At 35.7% G+C, this 24,819-nt stretch overlaps 1 protein-coding gene across 6 annotated transcripts in view; it reads left to right on the forward strand.

Moving 5' to 3' along the window:
* Positions 1–24,819, forward strand: part of Erbin (erbb2 interacting protein) — a 100,230-nt gene that overhangs the window by 23,217 nt on the left and 52,194 nt on the right. For all 6 annotated transcript variants that reach the window (XM_090331751.1, XM_090331752.1, XM_090331754.1 and 3 more), the window contains exons 2-11: positions 6,131–6,178; positions 8,796–8,992; positions 11,516–11,633; positions 13,613–13,691; positions 15,397–15,486; positions 16,445–16,501; positions 17,515–17,578; positions 18,773–18,847; positions 21,213–21,357; positions 24,353–24,425. In XM_090331751.1, coding sequence (XP_090187877.1) covers positions 8,804–8,992; positions 11,516–11,633; positions 13,613–13,691; positions 15,397–15,486; positions 16,445–16,501; positions 17,515–17,578; positions 18,773–18,847; positions 21,213–21,357; positions 24,353–24,425 — 890 coding nt within the window. In that variant the 5' untranslated portion in view covers positions 6,131–6,178; positions 8,796–8,803. The remainder of the gene's footprint in view (positions 1–6,130; positions 6,179–8,795; positions 8,993–11,515; positions 11,634–13,612; positions 13,692–15,396; positions 15,487–16,444; positions 16,502–17,514; positions 17,579–18,772; positions 18,848–21,212; positions 21,358–24,352; positions 24,426–24,819) is intronic.

Raw genomic sequence — 24,819 nt, forward strand, 5'->3', positions numbered from 1 at the left:
TAAATAAATCAAACAAGCAGGGAAGCAAACATTCTGGTGAAGAATTTCTATATTGATGGTATATTCAGTTAAATATCTTGTGTAATTGTGAAGGACCGAAGTAGACTTTGAAATGGTATATAACTTGAGGGCTCTCTGGAAAGACTTCTTTTGGGAGGTGTTGGTAGTGGTATTTGAGTCTCATGCTTGCTTGGCTTTCTTGCTCACAGCTGGCACTCTGCTACTTAAGCCATACTTCCAGCCTAGCTTTTTTTTTTTTTTTTTTTTTTTGCCAGTCCTGGGCTTGACCTCAGGGCCTGAGCACTGTCCTTGGGCTTTCTCAAGGCTAGAGCTCTACCACTTGAGCCTCAGCACCACTTCTGGCTTTTTTCTATGTATGTGGTACCGATGAATCGAACCCGGGTCTTCATGCATGCTAGGCAAGCACTTTAACCACTAGGCCAAACTCCCAGCCCCCAGCCTAGCTTTTTGCTGGTTAGTTGGAGATGGACTTTCCATGGACTTTTCTGCCTATGCTGGCTTTGAACTGTTAACCCTCTGGATCACAACCTTCTTATAACCCTAAATAGGATTATAAGAACAAGAACTTTCATAGTGAATAATGTGATAGGTTTGGTCATTATAACTTTAACTTTCCCATGATAGGACATCAAACTGTCCCTAGCCTGTAGACTTTTCTGCTGGTCTAGGAATATATCGCTAAGGTAGGGTACTTGCTTAGCACATGAACTTGACTGGGTGTTTTCCTAAGTACTACATTCTCATAAAAGTAATTCCTAAACTTTTGTAATTTGGGGAGTGATACTTAAACTATTGGGGGGGGGTTGGTCATGGTATTTGAACTCTGGGTCTGGGCATTGTAAGCTGAAGGCTACTGCCCTACCTCTTGAGCCACAGTGCCACCTCTGGTTCCTGCACTTTCTAGGCAAGTTCTTCAGCCTAGCTTTTATAATTTTTTAATAAGGTTTGGTCTCATTTAATGAAAAACAGAATACTACTTCAGTGCTGTAAACCTCTTGCGTTTTTAGATTGCATACAATTAGAATATAAAAATTAGTAAATATTTTAGAAACAGTAAAATTGATATAAAATTTTTTGTGCTAGTCCTGGGGACTGAACTCAGGGCCTGAGCACTCTCCCTGGGCTTACTCAAGGCTAGAACTCAACCACATGTGCCACAGTACCACTTCCAGCTATTTCTATGTATGGTACCAAGGAATTGAACCCAGGTCTTCATGCTTGCTAGGCAAGCACTCTACCAAACTAGGCCAAACTCCCAGCCAAAAATTGATATAAATTTTAATGAATGGTTTTAAAATCTTTTTTATTTTTCTCTCCATTATACCTCAGTACTGAGGATTGCATTCTGGGCTTCATTCTTGCTAGACAAATACACTTTCACTGTGTCATACCTCCACTCCAACAACTTCAAACATGGTGTTTTATTGAGGGTAAAGTGGTTTAGTCATAATTGATCAATTTGTGTTTGACAAATATGTTCTATTAGTGCATTATGATAATTTTTATATTAAAAGCTTGGATAATTTCCAAATAGCTCCATAGATTTTTATTTTAATTTTTTTTGGTGAGAGTTCTGGGGTTTGAACTCAGGGCCAGGCATGAGCTTTACTGCTCAAGCTTAGCATCCTATCACTTGAGCTACAGTTCCAGTTGTGGCTTTTTGGTGATTAATTGGAGATAATAGTCTCATGAACTTTCTTGCCTAGGCTTGCCTAGGCTTCAGCCTTCAGAGCTCAGCTACTAAAGTGGCTGGGATTACATAAGTGAGCTGCTGTTGCCTAACTCATCATATATTGACTTTTCAGATACAAAGTATATTGTATATGTGTTTGCATATAAAACTGGTGTTTTAGTCTCAGCTTGTACTCACCACGAAAGTGATATGTCACTTGAATCATATCTCAGTCCTTTTAGCTTTAGTATATTTCAGATAGGGTCTCCAGGGTCTCAGGTTATCCTCTGACCAGGATCTGCAGTCTGCCTCCCATCTAGTTGGAATTACAGGTGTGTATCACTATACCTAGCTGTTACTTTTTTTTTTTATGGTAACCTCCCTAACTTTTCAACCTTTTACCTTGAACAATAATCCTTTGCCTCCCAAGTAACTGTGTTACTTGCTTAAGCCACTGTGTCAGGCCTGAGTCTGCATTTGTTTAGTACTCATTCTTCATCTGTGTATCTTGATGGTCAGACTTGCAGTCTTCAAAACAACAAGTTAAATATCCCCCCTCTTCTCCCTCTCTTCCCTTCTCCGAGAACTCTGTGTAGCACCGGTTTTGGATTCAGGGTCTCATACTTGCTGGACTCTGCAACTTGAGCTATACCTCCAGCTTTGTTTTTCTTTTTCTCTAGTTATTTGAGAACAGGTCACTAAGGTGTGTGTTTGAGCCATGATCCTATTTTAGGCTTTCCCCATAGTTGCTGGAATCACCGGCACATACCACCACATTTAGTCCTGGTGATGGAATTTTTAGACTTTTCTGTTTGGGCTGGTCTGAAATGGCAATTCTCCCCAGTTTCTGCCTCCCACATAGTTTGGGATGATAGACAGGTGTTATGATAGGCACTGTATGCAGTTATGGATTGATACAGGGTCTCTTGAACTTTCTTGCACTACTGGCCTCAAACTGTTGATCCTCCCAATCTCAGCTTCTCAAGTGGCTGAAATTATGGTTCCTGCCTCTCTTTTACCATATATCGGCCTCAGGCATTTTGTTATAGCAATGGAAAATTACTAATAAATGTAACATTTTTAATGCCTCTCTTCCAGTCCATACAACAGGGTTAAAAAAGAGCCAGAACAACATTTAATTTCCTACTGTTTTAAAATTGCATATATACTACATTATTTTTCTAAGTATTTTCCAAAAAGAAATGAAATGATGTTCTCAAAATCTGTTGGGAGATGTGTAACATCCTTAGAGTTCCCAAATTAAAGCAGCTGTTTATTATAGAAATGGATAAACAGATTATAGCATAATCTTAACACCAAGATGCCACTTTCCAGTCAAAAAAGAGAGAATTAGGGATATAACATAATCTCAGAAACAGTATTTAATGAAAGAAGCCAGACTCAAAGGAACAGATCCTTTATAGTTCTCTATTTATATAAATTTAACGTTTTACACATGAGACAGAGGAGTATTGCTTCTGGAGAGCAGGGGCATAAAGTAGATGGAGGACACAAGGGAAATTTCTGTGTAATAGAAATATCCTATACTCTCATTGAGTGTTGTTCTTATACAAATGTACACCTGAGACCTTTGCATTTCACTGTGCATAAACTTAGATCAGTGAAGCAAGTATATTATAGAAATTCTGATTTGATTTCTTAAGGATGTTGACAATTTTGAAAACCACTCCTGGATGAATTTCCTACACCTTGCAATCTGTATTCATTTCGTTTATAATAAGAGGAGAAGTTTTAATATGTGATAAAAGAAGATCCTTGAAACACTTGAATTTCAAGTCTAATAATCCCTTCTGTGAAGTTCCGGAATTCAGTCCTCCCCTCCCTCCCCCCCCCCCCCCCCCGCCCCACTGACTTGGTACATAAAATCTGTGTCGTGAGCCTTAGTTTTGGTATTAATTTATAGTATTAACTTATAGTATTTTGCCATTATGGTTATTTTGCACATTATACTTGCAGACATTTATAGATTTATAGTTTATAAATTATAGATGGGTGTTACTATTAGGTGGCTAAAAGTTAACACCAGCAAACATACTATTTTGAGAGTGATCTAATCAAATAGGTTCTACTAAAAACCTATAAAATTAAAGATAACTCTTGATGACATTTTCATTAGTTCTTTATTCTACAGTTGTGCTACATTTTCATTTGAATTAGCAAATGTGTGATGATGCATTTTTTAGGTATCTTTAGAGCCAAAGCTCAAACGGTTTTGAGAAAAAGTCAATTTGATACTCTTTTAACTGATACTGGACAATGTAATGCAAGTTAGAGTACTATATGTTTGCTGTAGAAAACTAAATATCTGATACTTGACCACAGATATTTTGTAAAATAAAGTATGTGCATGAATATAAATATCTGAATGGTTTTTTTTGTCAGTTTTGGGACTTGAACTCTGGGCCTGGGCGTTGTCCTTCAGCTCTTCAGCTCAAAGCTACTGCCCTATTCCTTGAGCCATGGCACCACTTCCAGTTTTCTGGTGGTTAATTGGAGATGAGTCTCACTGACTTTAGTGCCGGACTGGCTTTGAACCATGATCCTCAGATGTCAGCTTCTGGAGCTAGGATTACAGGCATGAGCCACTGCGCCCGGCTCTCAAGTTTAATATGGCACATTTATGTTTAAAGCCTGGAAGAGCAGTTATTTATAAGGTTATACAATAAATAAAGATAACTTGAAAAAAATTAGAAATGATTTTACACTTTTGGGCCTTTGACTTCTTTTCCGATGTGTCCCAAAATTCATTTGAATAGATCATATCATGTTTTCTGATTTTATCACCACTTGGAAAATTTTGTTGTAAGACTGTAAAATTGCCTTAGTGTGTGTGTGTGTGTGTGTGTGTGTGCGCGCGCACACGCACATTAGCTTGAACTTAGGGTACATGCTTGAACTCTGGGGCCTTGGCTCTGTCCCTGAGCTTCTTTTGCTGAGGCTAGAGCTCTACCACTTAAGTTACAGCACCACTTCTATCCTTTTCTGAGCAGTCTGAGTCTCATGGACCAGGCTTTCCTGTGCTGGCTGGCTTAGAACCTCAGATTTCAGGTCCTAAGTAACTAGGATTTACAGGCATGAGCCACCAGCACCCAGCTTCCTATGTGCTGGGCTTTATTTGCTCAGCCTGTCACTACTATTTGAGCCACACTTCCGCTTCCAGCTTTTTGCTCAGTTGGAAGCAAGAGTCTCTGGAATTTGTCCGTCTGGACTGGCCTTGAAACTTGGTTTTCAGATCTCAGCCTCCTTAAATAGAATTACAGAAATGAGCCACTAGTGCCCAGATACTATTTTTTTAACTACTGTAATTTTTAAATTTCTGTAACTTTTTAATTTTCAGTATGTTAAATGAAGGTGTATTTATATAATTAGGCATTTCATAAATGATGGTCTTTTTCTTTTTGGTTAGTAATGGGGTTTTATGTGTGGTTTATTGCTTGAAGCATGACTCCAGCCCTTTTTTTGCGATAGTTATTTTTGATATAAGATACAGCTTTCTTGCCTTGATGGCCTGGACCATGATCCTCCTATGTATGCTTCCTTGCAATAATTGAGATGACAGGTGGTGGACCTTTTGATACGTTTAGCTTTTACTGTTGAGATGAGGGTCTTGAGGATTTTTTGCCCAGGTTGGTCCATTTCTTTCTTTCTTTCTTCTTTTTTTTTTTTAACCAGTCGTGGGGCTTGAAGTCAGCACTTGAGCACTGTCCTTGGACTTTTTCTCTAGGCTAGAACTCTACCACTTGAGCCAGAGCACCACTTCCAGCTTTTTTTCTATGTGTGTGGTACTGAGAAATTGAACCTGGGTCTTCGTGCATGATAGGCAAGCACTCTACCACTAGGCCAAACTCCTGGCCCAATCACTGACTTTTTAAAGAAAGACTATGATGCCTTTACCCTTTGTTAAGACTCTTGATATTCTGGCTGTCTTGCCCAGTATATTGACTTCAAGTAAACAGTCTGGGGATTTATTTGGAAGTTAACAAATTGTTATAAATGAGTATGCTAATTAATTCATTGTTTTTGTTGTAGGTATAGATACTGGCCCTTGAATTGAAAGCCTGGGTGCTAGCCTTGAGCTCTTTTGCTCAAGTGTAGCACTATACCAACTGAACCACAACTCTGATTCCTGAATTTTGGTGATTAGAGATAAAGAGTCTCATGGACTTTCCTATCTGAGCTGACTTTGAACTGAGATTCTCATAGATCAGCCCCTGAGTAGCTAGAATTACATGAATGAGCCACCTATACCTGGCCGTCCTTATATTTTTCAGAAGAGTTAGTATTTGGGTTTGACATTTGATTCTATTTTTGGTTTGTAGTGGTTAATGTTTTAATGTCAATTTAGCATTTGATATGTTCCTTAGTTATAAAGATGCATTTTTATTGTTAATTTTGGTTCTCTTTTGCTTTTCATAGAATGTTGGCTCAATTAAGAAATACCAGGGAGATAAATTCAACCCAGTGGTAAGTAGTTTTAATTTCTTGTTGATCATGCTCCTTTTTTGGATGGGTTCTTTTTTCTCCATTGTAAGGAGGGTGTGTGTGTGTGTTTGTTCTGGAGCTTCAACTCAGGGCCTGGGTGTTGTCCCTGAGATTTTTTGCTGAGGGGTAGTACTCTACCACTTGAGCCACAGCTCCATTTCCTGCTTTCTGTCAGCAGTTAAATTCCTTGTACTTACTAGATGAATTATTTATTCCTCAAATGTAACCTTATAGAAATGTAGTTTGTGGGTTGTTTTGCAGTAGGCCTGGGGTGTGAATTCAGGTCCTGGCATTGTGCCTTAGCTTTTTCACTCAAGGCCCTTGTAGTGTATATGTACTACTTGAACCATAGGTCCACTTCTAGGTTTTTTGCTGGTTAATTGGAGATAAAAATATCATAGACTTTCTTATTTTGGCTGGCTACAAACTGTGATTCATACACCTTAGTTAGCCTCATGAGTAGGAGTGAGACACTGGTGCTTGGCAGGATCATAAGTATTAAGTAAGGTTTTCTGAATGTAAACTAGAGTTTTACATCAATTTTTTTTTTCAATGCTGGGCTTCCAACCCAGTGCCTTGCATGGCATGTGGTAGGTAAGTTTCTATCCTGAGCTGCATCCCCATACCTGGATGGAAATATTTGATGTTTGAGACCTTAGTGTCCTTTTGTGAGTCCTGATGGTATGTAGCAAAGACGTATGAATATGCAAATAAATCATTTTGGAAATCTAGCTCATGTATCAATTACTATAGAGAAGAAGCATATATGGGCAAACTCAAGTTACTTTATGGAAAAGAGACAATAGTTATATGCCTTAGAAAGTTGTAATCATGAAGAAACGGGGAAATGCATATACTTAAAAGAATTTCTTAGGGCTGGGAGTTTAGCCTAGTGATAGAGTGCTTTCCTAGCTTGCAAGAAGACCTTGGTTTGATTCCTCGGTACCACATTCATAGAAAAAAAGCCAGAAATGCTTCTGTGGCTCAAGTGGTAGAGCTCTAGCCTTGAGAAAGCCCAAGGACAGTGTCCAGGTCCTGAGCTCAAGGCAAAAAAGAGAGAAAGGAGGGGGGGTAGAATTTTTTTTTAGCATAATACTTTTGGTAATTGAGTGAAGGTAGGTAGAAATTGCAATCTTGCCTGTATTCAAACCCTTGAGTATCCTATATAATTTGAAGTAAAGAGTTACTAAATACAGTGCTTTTATAGAGCCTGTTTGATCCTGAGTCAAAGGAAAAATCAGTAATTCTAATCTCTATTTGAATACTTGGCATTTTGTTCATAAATGGACTATTATTCAATACTTAAAAGTTGTGTTGTGTTAGGATATTAATCTTTTTTTTTTTTTTTGACTAGTCCTGCCTTGAACTGAGGGCCTGAGCACTGTCCTTGGGCTTTCTCAAGGCTAGAGCTCTACCCCTTGAGCCTCAGCACCACTTCCAGCTTTTTCTAGGTATGTGGTACTGAAGGATCAAACTGGGTCTTCATGTGCATGCTAGGCAAGCACTCTACCACCAGGCCAAACTCCCTGCCCCTAGGATATTTATTAATCTTGATTATGGAGGTTTAAATATATTTTTCTTATATTTTGTTGCTTGAGGCTTCATTCATTACCCTTAATTTGGCTTGACCCTGGTTTGATGTAATCTAATATTCTGTCTCTGCCTAAGGGAAGAACTTATCATTTTGTACAAAGAATTGATAACACTAATTATCAGCCATCCTTAACTAGTTATTAAAATAAACCTTTCTTTGCTATCACAATCATAGCCTATTTGGAACTGACTATGGCACTACATTATATACATAATAAAATTGGTGTTGAATTTTCACTGTTCAAAATTGGCTTTCTTCTGTTCATTTGAAGTCTGTACTTTAAGTGACTCTTTGGAAAAAAATCTTAAAGACCAGCATTGGATTGGAACAAATATACTTAGGTAGATAGGGATTTCCACATGGAAGAATCGTAGGTAAGTTAAATAGTGGTTGATCTCTTGATGACTGGTTAAGAAATCCTAGAAATGCCTTCGCAGTATGATTTCCTACTCAGAACTGCATATAATCACTTTACTGTGAAGCATAAAACAAGAAATTAAGTCTTTGCTATATTAAAAGTGTTTTGAGTGCAGTCATATTCATGAAGCATGATTTTTGTAAAAGCCAGTAAATGGCTACTTCTTGGATTCCTTTTTTTTTTTTTTGCCAGTCCTGGGCTTGAGCTCAGGGCCTGAGCACTGTCCTTGGACTTTCTCAAGGCTAGAGCTCTACCACTTGAGCCTCAGCACCACTTCCGGCTTTTTTCTATGTATGTGGTACCGAGGAATCGAACCTGGGTCTTCAGGCATGCTAGGCAAGCACTTTAACCACTAGGCCAAACTCCCGGCCCCTGGATTCCTTTTTAAAGTGCAAAAGTACCTGAGTTTAGTTTGAAATCCAGTAGATACAGATATTGATATTAAAGCAGGGCTAAATGGTTTCCAGTGGGTGTATAAAAGAAGACAATTACTTATGTGTGACGTGAATTGTGACATGTGAATTGTAACAATTTATTCTGAAAAATTGTTATGATTATATTATAATTTCTCTATTCAAATATTACAGTATCTAAAATGACTACAAAACGAAGTTTGTTTGTGCGTTTGGTACCATGCCGCTGTCTGCGAGGGGAAGAGGAGACTGTCACTACTCTGGATTATTCTCACTGCAGTTTGGAACAGGTTCCCAAAGAGATTTTTACTTTTGAAAAAACATTAGAAGAGCTCTATTTAGATGCTAATCAAATTGAAGAACTTCCAAAGGTATGTTAATACTGTCAGGAAATTTCTATATTTCTGATGTTACCCTAATGCTGTATCTATGTGTGTTGTTTCTATTTTTAGGGTATTAGTTTTACCTTAAGGGATACAGTGCATTTCAGAAAATTTTAATTTATTTTTCTTTTAGACTTTTTAAAATTTTTTTATTAAAGAATTTATTAACGTTGATTTTTACATCATATTTTAAATGACAAGTTTAACAAACAAGTGTTCAAGGAGGGAATCTCACTGGGACTTAGTATTTACAACTTAATCACAATTAGGTTAAGGGTTTGTATGTCATAGAAACATATTAATTTATGAAATAAAACATTATGTCCATAGAGTCATAGGTTTTTATGTCTGTTTATCTGCTTTAATAATTGTCATATAACTTAAAATTTGTATTTACTTTTGTCATATGATAGCCTCTAAGTTAGGTAATGAGATTATACAACTGTAATCTTCATATCTCAGCCTCCTGAGTAACAATGATTACATGCACCAGCAAGCACCCCATGTGCTGATAATTATTGAGGCAGGGTTTCACTTTTTGCCCTGGCTGGACTGGAATAAAATCCTATTTATGCTTCCCATTGTTGGGACTTCAGAATGTACTACCACACACGAATTCTTTCTGTTGAGGTGATGTCTTACTAACTTTTGGCTTTAGATGATCTTGAAGCCCAATCCTCCAGTTCTTTTCTTCCTTAGTAGCTAGGCTTCCAGGCAGAAGCTACTGACACCTGGCGTATTATTACTGTACTTGAGCTACTTGAGCCACGGTACCATTTCCAGCATTTTCTATGTGTGGTACTGAGGAATTGAACCTGGGTCTTTATGCATGCTAGGCAAGCACTCTACCACTAGGCCAAACTCCCAGCCCCTGTACTTTTTTCTTTTTGTTCTGTAGTTTCCTGTGTTTTAGGAAAAGAGTGCATTCGTTTTAATTGTTAGGATCTTTGACCACCCAAACAGCAGTGCTTTTGAAACCATGACAGAGACTCATTGGCGGCTTGTAAAATACTTTAAATTTGTATCGGATGGGCCATGCTTATAATCCCAACGTTGAGGAGGCCAAGATAGGAGGATGTTTACTTCAAGGCTAGCTGGAACATCATAGTAAGACCTATCTCAGAAATGAACCACTAAATGATAGGAGTATATGTGGTCAGCAGATTTAGGATTATAAAACAGAAATGTAGAATATTTACTAAGAACACTAAGATAAGATTTTTTTTTTTGCCAGTCCCAGGGCTTGAACTCAGGGCCTGAGCACTGTCCTTGAGCTTTGCCCAAGGCTAGAACTCTACCACTTGAGCCACAGCACCACTTCTGGCTTTTTCTATGTGTATGGTATTAAGGAATTGAACCTGGGTCTTTGTGCATATTAGGCAGGCACTCTACCAGTGGGGCCAACTCCTGGCCCCTTAAATAAGTTTTAGATGAACAAGATAAGCTTGTACAAAACTGGGTACGGTGGCTCTCGCCTGTAATCCTAGCTACTCAGGAGGCTGAGATCTGAGGATCACAGTTCAAAGTCAGCCCAGGCACTAAAGACCATGAGACTCTTATCTCTAGTTAACCACTAGAAAACCAGAAGTAGGGCTGGTGGAGCAAGGGGTAGGACGGTAGCCTTGAGCTGAAGAGCTCAGGGACAGCGCCCAGGCCCCATAGCAAGCCCCACGACTGACACACACAAAAAGATATGCTTGTACAAAAGTTACAGTTTTTCTGAAATTCAAATGTAATTGAGTATCCTGTATTCAATCTAGCAACCCTAACTGCAGAAAGAAAAAAAATCTGTGTTGTGTATATATATGGCCTTTTTTGATAAAATCATTTATTTCAGGTATTAGTATTTACAAATACTAATGATAGGCTTTATTTGTTTATTTTTCCAGGGGCAGTGGTAAAATAAATTTGAAAGCCAATAGATACTTTTATGGAGAAATCTGTAATGGCTGTAGATAAAATATGAAATATCAGTTATATGGCTATGAATTACATAGCTGAAGTTATTGTAGGGTGCTTTTGTCATCGACTGTTTTTCATTTATGTCATTCTTCAGCATGTAGTTTATCTTTCATAGCCATTCTCCTAGAGAATATGAAAGACTAATTCTTTTCCTTTTTATGGCCAAAGAGGGTTTTGCTGTAGTAGTGCACATAACTAGATCATTTATCTATTCCTAACAGTTTTTACTTTTTTGAAAAATGTTCTTAAGTATAGCTTTCATTTTGAAATAAGATTACTTCAACGACAAGTTCAAGAATTTATTATATGTAAAACCACTTATTTTTTTACTATCTCAGCAAGAATATGTATTCTCATTATATTCAGTTTAAGGTAGAAATTTGAGGCTGCAAACTGTTCAGACCCATTATAACATAGCTGGAAATAATTAGAATTTTTTTGTATTTGTGTATATATTTTTTGTATTTGTATATATCTTATTTAGCTTTACTGTGATAATATTTGGCATAATACAAAAGAAAGCTTAGAATGTTTGTCTTTCTTCAATAGCAACTTTTTAACTGTCAGTCTCTACACAAACTGAGTTTGCCAGACAATGATTTAACAACGTTACCAGCATCCATTGCAAATCTTATTAATCTCAGGGAACTGGATGTCAGCAAAAATGGTAAGCATTGGAACATGTTTTACTAGTTGATTTCTATCATTCCTGTAAATAGAAATATAAAAGAAAAGTTTTTTTTTTTTTTTTGCCAATCCCCTGAATATTGTCCTTGGTTTTCTCAAGGCTGGAGCTCTACCACTTGAGCCACAACACCACTTCCAGCTTTTTCTATGTATGTGGTACCGAGGGATCGAACCTGGGTTTTCGTCCATGCTAGGCAAGCACTCTTACCACTAGGCCAAACTCCTGGCCAAAAAAGTCAAATTTTAATGTATTTACATATCAACTTCATTTAAGAATAAATATTTTATAAAATACTTTTTGCCATTGCAAAGATTTGTATCCTGTTTTATATAAAATGTAAAATTTTAATGTTATATGTTTGGTTAGGAACTAGTTTAAAAATATAAAACTTGACATAGCTAGAAGCAAAAAAATAAGTATGTTACTTTTGTATCTTCATTACTACTTGAATTTTTTCAAGCCCATAGATTTTCTATGTGTAAAAATTTATCTTTTTTAAACAAGATCAGTTTAACTTCTTTGATTTCAGTTTGAATGCCTTTTATTTCTCTTGCCTAATTAATCTGTTTTTTTTAGTTGCTTTAGGATTATTCTCTGAAAAGCACACTAAATAAAATGACAAAAATTACAAGAAACCAGAAAGAGTAGCTCAGATCTTTCTGTTTTATAATAGAAATGCTAGCAAAGTTAACCAAGACCTTTTTTGACTGATTCTAAATGTCCTGATTGAATTGAAAGTTTATGGTCAAAGTAGAAAACATTTGAACCTTTAAAAGAATTCAGATGACTAGTGATAAACTTGTGGAAATCTTTTCTCTTTAACCTAAAAAGAAGTTAATTAACAAAGTGTTACAGGTTGCTAGAGAAGTCTCTGTATTTTGATCTTACGCTTCAAATTTCTAAAATTACCTGTACTATATTGCTTTATAGTCAGTATAGGAGTTTGTGTTTCTGTATATGAGTATGTACAATAAGGACATGAGATGTGCTTAAGAGTTTAACATTTTAGATCACAATATGTTTTGTAAACAAAATGTAAATCTCTTCCTCAGTAAATTGGAGAGCACTGTTCTAGAAGGATACTCAACATTGAAATGTCGAATTAGATCTCTTGAATACATTCATTCTAGTGTATAGAAACTGCTGTACTCCTTAGGCAGTCACATTGTGAGCATGCCCCACTGGATTATATGAAAGAAGAAATTTGAGAAAAAGGAAATGTGAAAAATGGTAGGAAGCAAAGGAACATCATATGTAGGAAAGAGATGTTTCATTATCAAATGGACAGATAAATTATTTTAAAGCACATCCAAAGTTATATCCAGTACAGGTTTTTCACCTCTTCTGTCTTTAACTTTGTTTTCAGCTATATTTGTTTATGTATATGAGGAGCCAGCTCAATTTCAAACCTAGAATTTTAAAAGCAGTCGTTCTTTTTATAGGTGAAAGCTGCACAATGTTGAATTTCTGTGTTTTGTGTCCTGATTTTCATAAAGTCAAGGAAAACTAGTCAAAATAGTTAAGAGATATAAAGAAGAAAATGAAGAAAAGATAAAATAAAAAGAAACAAATTGTTATGGAGGTGATGTTGTGGTTTACATTAGTGGCATCCTGTTATTTTGTTCATTCTTTGTTAATACATTACTTTTTGAACCTGCAAACACACACACACACACACACACACACACACACACACACACACACACATATTGATGCAGATCTATAGAGATATGTGTTTTATTTTGTAAAATTAACTCCTTTGTTTGATTCACTAAAGTGCTAATTCTTTGGAATACATCATATGTTTTTTATCTATAACTAGATAACTGTGAAACATCCAATGTAAATAAGAAGTCTGAGGTGTAGGATAGACAAATAATGACTACCCTGACCATGTGGATGTTATAGTATTGTTGCCTTTTAATAATTGTTTAATTTGACTGTTGTTTGTTTTCTAGGAATACAAGAGTTTCCAGAAAACATAAAAAACTGTAAAGTTTTGACAGTTGTGGAGGCCAGTGTAAACCCTATTTCTAAGTAAGTCATCTCAGTTAAATTCCTAGTTGTTTTTAATAAAAACAATTATGAAACACTAGTAGAATGTTGCTTACATATTTTAACGAAATTTGTATTAATCTTTTTTGGGGGGGTAGTACAGGGCTTTGGACTCAGGATCTTGCACTTACTGGGCAGATGCTCTACCACATAAGTTATACCCTCCAAGTCATAATTATGTCAGTGTCAGTGCTTAAACAAAGATTCAAGTTTAGAATTTTTTTCAAAACTCTTCTAATTTTTATGATCCCAAATATTAGAAATATAAAACTGTGATTAAAAAGAGTCAAAAGGTTTTGCTTCAGTTCTCACATATATTTAGTATATTAAAAAAATGAGACTAGAGCCAAACATGGCTAGCTGATGCCTGTAATCGTAGCTACTCAGGAAGCTGAGATCTGAAGATGGTAGTTTGAAGCCAGCCTGGGCAGGCAGATTCAAAAGACCTTTATCTTCATTTATCTACTGAAAAGCTGGAAGCTGTGGCTGAGGTGGTAAAGTTCTAAATTTGAGCAAAAAGGCTCAGTAACTGCACCCAGGCCCTAAGTTCCAGCCCAAGTATTGGTGTATATACGCAGAAAGAAAGGGAAGGGTGGTAGCTGGGAAGAAAGGGAGCGGGGGGAGAGGGGGATTCTGTCATATTTTCTTGTTTACTGTTATTTGTGTCAAATATCTTTGCCTTAGAATCAGATTTATGGCACATTCAAGTTTTTTAATATAAGAGAAACTAGAAGGTCAGGAAGGAAAGCAAAAGAAAAATTACATGGTTTCAGCATTACCAGAGGTTATGTGTGTTCTGTGATCATGAAGGGTTATAAGCAAATTTTTCCTGGCACCAAAGCTGTTAAGTTTTTCAGAAATGGAATGGTAAAGCTAAAGATGAATAAAGGATAGCTTAGTAGCAATAAGTTGAAAGTGGAAACTGAGTTTCACATAACACTATATTTATTGATAAGTTTTTTCAAACTTAAAAAGAGTGTGGTAAATAGAGGCTTGTAAGGTTAAGGAAAAACAAGATGAATCAAAGTCCTCATACTGCAAGAAGATTTTATACTTGTTAAAATCTAGGACAAATGTATATAGGAAGGAAATACTCTTCATGGAAAGTATTTTTCTAATATCAAGTTCTGTACCTGTAAATTGTTTGTAAATAGTAATACTTGGCAGTTTTAAACATGTTTCTGGTTTTCACAATGGAGATGTGCATTTATTTTTGTGTATATGCACACACTATTGATGTCTAGTTGAGTAAGTATTGTTGCCCAAATCCTAAGGTGTACAAGACAGAGTCCTCACAACAAAGAATTCAACTCAAGATACCTCCTTCAAGGTGTAAAAAAATTGGTTATGTAGTCCTTTGAATTTTTGATGTAAGGTGAATTTGAAAGGTACTTACTGATTTCATACTTATGTCCTGTGTATATTTCTGTGTGTTGTGGCTCATGTGTTGACTACTTTGTACAGATTTTATGACACAGAGACACATTATCTCACTTCCTTTTCAAAAAGAGATGAAGTTACATTAAAATAGGTAAGTTATTACAAAAGGCAAATCTGAATTTGAGTGTTACTATTAAAAGAGGTTACTTATCTATTTAGAAATGTCTATTATATGGATTCTTCTAGAGATTTTAATAAAAGGCTGAAATTCTAAATATGAATTTAAGTTCTGGTATATTTTATATAGGCTCCCTGATGGATTTTCTCAGCTGTTAAACCTAACCCAGTTATATCTGAATGATGCTTTCCTTGAATTCTTGCCAGCTAATTTTGGCAGGTAAGTTACCATTTCTTCTTAAGGTATTTAATGTTAACTTTTTAAAGTTTACAAAAGTACAACCTAATTTAATATCACTTATCAATTACAGTTTTATAGACTCTTCTTTTGTAATTATTTCTAAGTAATGTGGTTCTTAAAGTGTTTTTAGATATTTTTTATTTTTTGCTATGAACTTACTTTTCCAACAAAAGTATAAGCAGAATTTTTAAAAAATGAAATTGGTTTTGGAGATGACAATCCAGACTGTTTTAATGGGTATTTGTAATACTGAATTGCTATTTCCTTAGTTTTTAGCAATTTCTAAAATGATTAACCTATTTTCCCCACTGGAATCAAAATTCTTGAGAATTAAGAAGCTGTTTCTCCACCCTCCTGCAATCTCTGAAAAAAATTTTTTTAAACATCAGAATGAGTGAATGATAGACACCAATTTACTGTTGAATTAATTACTGCAGAAAGGATTATATCAATTTTAAGAGTTATCTTTTTTTTGAAATAATTAGTGCACTTACTAGATTACTGTCTATATCTAGTATGTACATGACTTTATTGGCTCATTTCCCTCTGATTTACAATGAAATGGGCATCATTAAAATGCTAGAGGACTTTTTCTCCATGTCTTTTATATTTCCTTACTTAGTTTTTCTCAGAACTCTTCTCTAGAGTGGTATTAGTGTTCTGTAATCTACAACAATAAACAATGTTTGTTTTCCAATGAAAGATAGGACATTTCTTCTTAGATTGATAGTTAAGGACAATTTGTCTCTTTGACATTCTTCCCCACCCCCAGTATAATGTAAGAAGCAGAAATAAACTGTTCTTTTGTCCTTTGCAATATTTCATATATGGGTCTGCATAGTAATTAAAGCAATTAATGTTGGTTGTTTTAAAATATTAAAATGTCCATTAGTTTGTTATAGTCTTGTTTTATATATATTTAATCTTTGTTTTTCAGATTAACTAAACTTCAGATATTAGAACTTAGAGAAAACCAATTGAAAATGTTGCCTAAGTAAGTAAAGGTGCTATCTTTTTAATACTTTAATTTAGAAATTTTAATATTTAAGTTAGAAAGGATTAGTTTTGTTTATTTCTTGAGAAAAAGCTTTGTTCTATATCTCAGATTGACCTTGAACTAATAATTTCCTGCCTCTTAATTATTAGTGCTGGGATTATAGGCATGTGCAAGTATAAGCTGGCTTAGTGTTTTATTATCTAAAAATTTAAATGCAAAGTATTTTGAAGGACATTTGTGCTCAATCATATTTTACTTTATGGTGTTAAATACAAAAATATATGTCTGTTGTTGATGTTTAACATGACACTATGGTAATGGTGATTTTACAGTTCTCCAGAATTCACTATTTTATGTGACACAACTAAAAATAAAAAATAATCTAGCTGGATGACAGTGGCTCATGCCTATAATCCTAGCCATTCAAGGGGCTGAGATCTGAGGATCACAGTTCAAAATCAGCTTGGGCACAAAAGTCTGTTGGACTCTTGTCTCCAATTAACCACCAGAAAACCGGAAGTGGTACTGTGGCTCAAAGTAGTAGGGTACTAGCTTTGAGCTGAAAAGCTCTGGATAGCACCCAGAGTTCAAGCCCAACAATCGACAAAAAAAAAAAAATAATAATAATCAAAACAATAAACTCCACTTGGATCTCCAAAGGGATTCACTCATGAGAGAGATTCATGGGTTTTAATTCATAGGTCTTCATTCCTGTAGCTGTTTATCATTCTGGTCTACTGTAAATTAGAAATGTGTTGGTCCTGTAATGGCAAGTTTAATACCAAGAATAGATGGCAGTCTAAGAATAAAACTAGTTTGTTTGATATGGTTTCTTACTTTTAAGTAGAGTTTAATGAAACAGTCATACTCACATTTACAAACCACCTGCAGCTGCTATTGCAACAGTGAAAGACTATATGTTATATAAGTGTTTTAAGCTATGAAATTGAGAGCTTTTATGTAACTAGTATTTTTTTATACTTAATTCTTTATTACTCCATTGTTATTAGAACTATGAATAGACTGACTCAGCTGGAAAGACTAGATTTGGGGAGTAATGAATTCACAGAAGTGGTAAGTTTTCATCATTCTTCCTATCCAAATGTCTTACAATGAATTAAGAACAAAATGTAAATATGGAGTCATTTTTTTTAAAAATATAATGGATAAAGTACGACACTTCTGGTTGGTTTGTTTGTTTGTTTATTTATTTATTTATTTTATTTTATTTTATTTTATTTTATTTTGTCAGTCATGGGGCTTGAACTCCCCTGGCTTGAATGCCCTGGACCTGGGCATTGTCCCTGAGCCATTCTATCCCTGGAGCCACAGCACCACTTCCGTTTTTCTAGTGGTTAATCTGAACTTGCCAGATAGAAAAATGAACTAGATACATGGGAAAATCTAGCAAAAGTGTAGTTATACGATTAAGAGAGGCCCACGAAAGAGATACTTTAAAGTATTTAGTCGAGGATACAGAAAATTTGAGAGGTTTTAAGTGTAAAAAATTTTGATCTGATTCCAATGACGCGTGATATAATCCTGGCTACTCAAGAGTGAATCTGAGAATTGCACTTCTAAACCAGCCTGAGTAGGAAAGTCTGTGAGACTTTCTACTCTCCTGTTAGCTGTCAAAAGCTACAAGTGGAATGTGTGGCTCAAGTTGTCTTGAATTGGGGCACAAGTGTGAGCTGTGATTCTCATCCCGGGAAGCTGGGATGACTGGCATGTGCTACTTCATTTGGTTGAGAAGGGATCTCATAGATTTGACAGTGGTGATCTGAACTATAGTCCTTCCGTTTTCCACCTCTTGAGAGATTAGGGTTAGAGTCATGAGCTACTAAGGCCAGTCTAGGAATCAAAAAGAACATTCTTTCTATGTGATTATGCTTTTCTTTTATTGGACATCCAGGATATAAATTGCTGGGGTGTTTTTGTTTTTGTTTTTTTACTAATATAAGGAGGTAACAATGTTTTTTCTTCAGGCATTTTCTTAAGGTTTTTTGAAAGGCCTTATCTTTATATTTAATAATGAATGAGAGAATCTTTTTGTACATTTCTGGTCAGTAGATCCAATATTTTATTAATTATGTATTCAACTTTATTTTATAATGTAAAGCTTACATGAGTTTTATGTGATTTATGTTCTTATCCCTTTTCTCTTTCCTTAATATTTTAAAACTGAAGATTACATTAGAAATTACTATACCTTCTTTCACTACATAAAGACATCCATGTAAATTTTGTTTTCCTTTCTTAACTAAACAGCCTGAAGTTCTTGAGCAACTAAGTGGATTGAAAGAATTTTGGATGGATGGTAATAGACTGACTTTTATTCCTGGGGTATGTATAGAAAATTTTAAATGGCTTTACTGTTGGTGACTATCCTTTGCATTATTTGAATTTTTGCATTTGAAATTACTTTTTGTGTGTGTGCTGGTCCTGGGGCTTGAACTCAGCCTGGCGCTGTCCCTGAACTTTTATGCTCAGTGCTGGCATTCATCCATTTGAGTTACATCTCCATTTCTGGCTTTTTTGGTGGTTAATTGGAGATAAGTATGATGAGCTTTCCAGCTTGGTCTGGCTTCAAACTGATTTTCAGCTCCAAGGCTGGGATTACAGGCATGAGCCACCAGCAACTGGCTGAATAAGTTAAAATAGATTTTTATTTAATTACACTTTTTGTGGGCAGGTTGATACTGGGAATTGAACTCAGCCTTATATTTGATAGGTAAATTCTGTATCATATCACTGCTACACCCCTTTAGGTATATGGGGTGAGGAGAGCATACGTGTGCACACACTGTGTGTGTGTGTGTGTGTGTGTGTGTGTGTGTGTGTGTGTGTGTGTGTGTGTGTGTGTGTGTGTGTGTATGTGTGTATGTGTAGGCTTGAACTCGTCCTGGGTTCTTTTTTTTTATTGGTCAGTTGTGGAGCTTGAACTCTGGGCTTGGGGTGCCTCTACAACTTTGAGCCACAGCACCACTTTGAGTTTTCTGGTGGGTAATTGGAGATGAGTTTGGAAGACTTTCATGCCAGGGATGGCTGTGAACTGCAATCTTTAGATCTCAGCCTACTGAATAGCTACAATTACAGACGTGAGCCATAGAAGTTCAGCTTGTCCCTGAGCTTTTTTGCTAAATGTTGGCATTCTGCCACTCGGGCCCACAGCTTTACTTTTGGGGAATTTTCTTTTGGGTGGCTAGCTGGAAACTTAGCCTTAGATTGTGATCCTCAGGTCTCAGCCTCCAAAATAGCTAAGCTAGGATATAGGTATAAGCCACAGGCTCATCTTACTAATGTCCAGGAATCCTGGATTACTATTATCTGATTTACACTTGATCTCTGGGCCTGGGCACTGTACCTGAGCTCTTGGGCTCAAGGCTACAGCCCTACCCCTTGTCCTGGGCATTGTCCCTGAGCTCTTCAGCTCAAAGCTACCTACTTTTTGCTTAGTCTAGGCCTGGTACTGTAATCCTTAAGATCTTTACCTCCTGAGAAGCTAGGATTATAGGTGTGAGCTACTCATGACCCACTTAACTTATACTTTTTACTATGAGTACTTCTTAATTAAAATTGGAAATTTTCCATGATAAGCTTTTGTAAGACAGTCTGTTATAATGTTGTAGAGCAGTATATCTTACCTTCTGTTAGCAAGTGAATTTATTTCCTAACCTAGTTTGTAAAACAAACCTTTTACAAGTCTTTGAAATTATTATTACAAAGCAATTACAATTCCATAAGCTAGGTAATGTGTACTTTGCCTCTTGAACAATGTCACCCTTTCCTTTCCTTCATTTTTTCCCTCCTGTTTTACCCACAGTTTCATAATTCATTTTTTTAAGATTGAAATTTTAAATTTAAGTATTTTTTATTAAAGAATTTATTAACATTGATTTTTACATCATATTTTAAATGACAAATTTAACAAATAAGTGTTCAAGGAGGGAATCTCTATTTACAATCACTGGGACTTAGTATTTAGAACTTAATCACAATTAGGCTAAGGGTTTGTATAATTCATTTTTTGCATACTGCATTTTCTCACCTTTCCTCCCTCCATTCCTGTGTCCCCCTTTTGCCCCCACTAAAACAAAACAATACAAAAAAAAAAAACATGTTTCTACTCCCTGGAATTTGTTTTGATAAACAGTATTTTAGATGTTCAGAGGGATTATGCTTTTGTTTTCCTCCCCTAGCTATACTTGTTATACAGTTTACTCCTTGATGGTATTTTTTTTTTGGTGGGTCATGGGGTGTGGGCCTGGCTGCTGTCCTTGAGCTCTTTAGCTCAAGGCTACAGCCCTACCCTTGAGCCAAGCCCCTACTTCCCATTTTCTAAAGGTTAATTGGAGTCTCAGGTCCTTTTGTGCCTGGGCTAGCTTTGAACCTTTATTCTCAGGTCTCAGCCTCCTGAATAGCTAAGATTACAGGCTTGAGCCACCATGCCCGGCCTTGATGGTACTATGTTTTTATTTAAAGAAATTTTATTTTTGTAATTATGTTAATTAAAGGCTTGTGCCACCACCCTCAGCTATTGAGATGACATCTCTCTCATGTATTGACCAGAGCTGGCCTATAGTCTTCACTTTCCAGTCTGCCTTTTAAGTAGCAAGAATTAAAACTGCTATACCCATCTTACTACCTGAATTTTAAGAAGCATTTAGTAGAGTAATTATATTTTCTGTTTTCTTTTTTTTTAATTTAGTTTATTGGTAGTTTGAAACAGCTCACTTACTTGGATGTTTCTAAAAATAATATTGAAATGGTTGAAGAAGGTATTTCAGCTTGTGAAAACCTGCAAGATCTCCTGTTATCCAGTAATTCACTTCAACAACTGCCTGAGACTATTGGTAATTTGCATTTGTTACTTTTTCTTTTTTTTTGATTGGTCATATGGCTTGAACTCTGAGTGTAGGTACTGTCCCTGAACTTGAGCCACAATGCAACTTCTCGTTTTCTGGTGATTAATTGGAGATAAAAGTCTCACCAACTTTTGTGCCTGGGCTGGCTTTGAGTTGTGGTCCTCAGCTATCAGCCTCCTGAGTAGGTAGGATTACAGACATGAGCCAACGTCGCCTGGCTCTCAAGTCATTTTTATTAAACAAATTTCAGCCTTCTATGTAACTCATAATTTGTTAGTTTCACTGGATAGACTACCACAGAATAAATTGTGCTTTAATTTTTCTAGTATTATCAGCTGTACAATTTACTCCTTTGTTGATATTAGTACCTTTTATTTACTCTAAAGAAAATACATCTTTTAGTTTTAATACAGCAATCCCACCTTACAGATAATATAATGTTTTTTGTTCAAGTGTGATCAAAAATTTTTTTGCATATGCTTTATGTTACTTGGAGATGTGTGCTTAGTCCCGTGATATGATCAGTTGTATTTAGCCTCTGCATCTTCAATGTTCACAGCTTTTCCTCTTGGCAGTTTCATTGGAACTACATATCCACGGATACTAAGAGTATACTATATAAAGTTAGATTCCTTAAAAAGAAGTTACTTTTAAGCCAGATTCAAAGGAACTTAGGCTCAATGGTTTCCCTCATTCGTCATAATCAGTAGAAACCTTGGGCTCTACTAGCAGAGATTTGCAATAGAGCAAAATCTTGATACATAAGGACATATAATGTGAAGCTAATTGAAAGGACCTCCAGGATAGTGAAACAAAAGCCATATAATGAAAGATTGTTGTCCTTAATGTACTATGTTGTCTCTCATCTCCTTTGCTGTCCCTTGGTTATCTCATATTGGTATAGTATCTCACTTTGTTATCTGATATATTGAATTTATTTGTATTTGGATATTTGAAATTTGATAGGGAAGGGGGGAAAACCAAGACGGGTGAGGGGTGTGGGGGGGGAGGGAAAGGGGTACCAAGACATGTGAAAGGGTATCAATGTATGTGAATTAAAGCACCTTCTATCTGGCAAATATCATGTAACCCTTTTACTAATTACAATAAAAAATAAAATAAAATAGCAAAAAAAAAAAAGAAGTTACTTTTGCAGTTGGGGATTTAGCTCAGTGGAAGAGCCCTTGCCCGGCAAGTGGAAGGCCCTGAATTCAGTCCTCAGCTTCTTTTTTCTAAAAAGAAGTTACCTTTCCTAATTTTCTTTTAATCATAGTCCATATTTAGTAACTTTTTTTTCAAGTCTACTTCATTATAGGTGTAAAGGAAAAAAAGTCAACAGATACTTTTGGGAAAAAAACCATGTAGGGATCTATAGTTGTTACTGTATTGATATTTCTGGAGTCATTTGTTCAATGACGTATCAAGGGAATTTACTTATTTTAATGAAAGACTAACATCTTTGTGATGTCAATACAAATTATTTTTTGTTTTCCTCATTAGAACTATATAGTTGTTTAAGGTATATTTTGCAAATTCATTAGGTTTTTTTGTTGTTGTTTTTGAGACAAGTTTTCTGTACATACTGAGTAGAAACATTTTTAATTGAAAGTTTGATTCATAGATACTATCCCTGGAGGACAAATCCTGACTCCTCCTTCTACCACACATACACACTGGTTTAAACCCAGGGTCTAGTGCATACTAGGCAAGTATTCAACTACTTCAGCTCTGCCCCAGCACCAGGGTCTGTCCTTTGTGTAACCCAGACTGGCCTTGATCTTACCCTTCCCACTCTTAAGTAATATGAGTTTAAAGCTAGGTCTCACATTTCTTAGACTGGCACTCTTGACACATACTTGAAGCACACTTGCAGACCTGTGTTTTGTTGGTTTGTTTTTGTTTTGATAGTTATTTTGGTGACGACTAGTAAATTATATCCTGTCTAGGCTGATCTTTCAAACCAAAGTCCTTATATCTCAGACTTCTGAGTAGCCATGATTATAGATGTAAGCCATCCACACTCTGTTGGCCTTTATTAATACTCTTGTCTCAGCCTCCTGTGTATTGAGATTGTAGATATTTGCCATTCAGTCTAGCTGTTTTATTTAACTAGTAATTTTGTTAATTTTTTTTTTTTTGCCAGTCCTGGGCCTTGAACTCAGGGCCTGAGCACTGTCCTTGGACTTTCTCAAGGCCAGAACTCTACCATTGGAGCCACAGCACCACTTCTGGCTTTTTTCTATGTATGTGGTACTGAGGAATTGAACCCAGGTCTTTGTGCATGCTAGGCAAGCACCCTACCAGTAGGCCAAACTCCCAGCACTATTAATTTAAAGTTTTTTGTCATCCAATAATGAGACTTTAATATACTTTTACTGCTTTAATGCTATATACAAAGAATAGTTATATATCTATAAATAGCCTATATCCTGCCATTTCTTTGTTTCTGGGCCTGGAACTTGAACTCTGAGCCTAGATACTGTCCTTGAGTTTGTTTCACTCAAGGTAGGCACTCTACTCCTTGAGCCACAGTACCACTTCTGCGGTTGAGTAGTTTATTGGAGATAGGACTCTCACAGACTTTCATGTCTGGGTTGGCCTCAAACTACAATCCTCAGATCTCAGTCTCCTGAATAGTGAGGATTACAGGACTGAGTCACTGGCACCCTGCTAATTTCTTCAGTCTTTCAGTTCAGAAAGTTTGCAATAAGTTTTTCTTTGTTCTGTGGCATTGTTTTTAGAACAATTTTCTCATCTTACAAAGTTTATATTTTAGTGGAGAAATCAATAGATCTGTAACATATTAAAAGTTATATAGATAAATTGAAAATCTAACATAAGGAAAGTTAATGGGGTTGAAACACTGTCTATTTTAGATAGAATGATTTGGTAAAGTTCTGATTTTTGTCACATATAAGGTATCTCACATTGGCTGTTAGACTTGCTTTCTAGTTTGAGCAGTTTTATATGTTCTTCTCAATAGGTTCATTGAAGAATATCACAACTCTTAAAATAGATGAAAATCAGTTAATGTATCTGCCAGATTCTATAGGAGGGTAAGTTTTTTTTTTAACTTAATTTTTAAATGTGTTGACTTTGAGAATTGTGTTTTTATGATAGAAGGGATGACTGATCAAGAAACATAAACCCATAGGTGGACATGCTAAATTGTAACCCTCTTGTACAAGCTTTGAAAGTTCAGAAAAAAAACTAATAAAAAGATTTAAAAGAAAGGAAAGAAATTTTATTTTTAGTTCAGCTTGCATATATATTTTAGATACTTACATAAAATATAAAGGAAATTTCATAAATATTTACATAAGTAAGTTGAATATTTTTATAATAAAGATAAAGATAGGCTTTTTATTGGTGAAGTTTTAATTTTAACATTATGAAATTTCATAGGGCTTGGTAAAGTCATGCCAAAATATTTATTTATTTATTTATTTT

Source organism: Megascapheus bottae, chromosome 4 (assembly GCF_031878675.1).
Source record: "Megascapheus bottae isolate mThoBot1 chromosome 4, mThoBot2.hap1, whole genome shotgun sequence".
Classification (NCBI taxonomy): domain Eukaryota; kingdom Metazoa; phylum Chordata; class Mammalia; order Rodentia; family Geomyidae; genus Megascapheus; species Megascapheus bottae.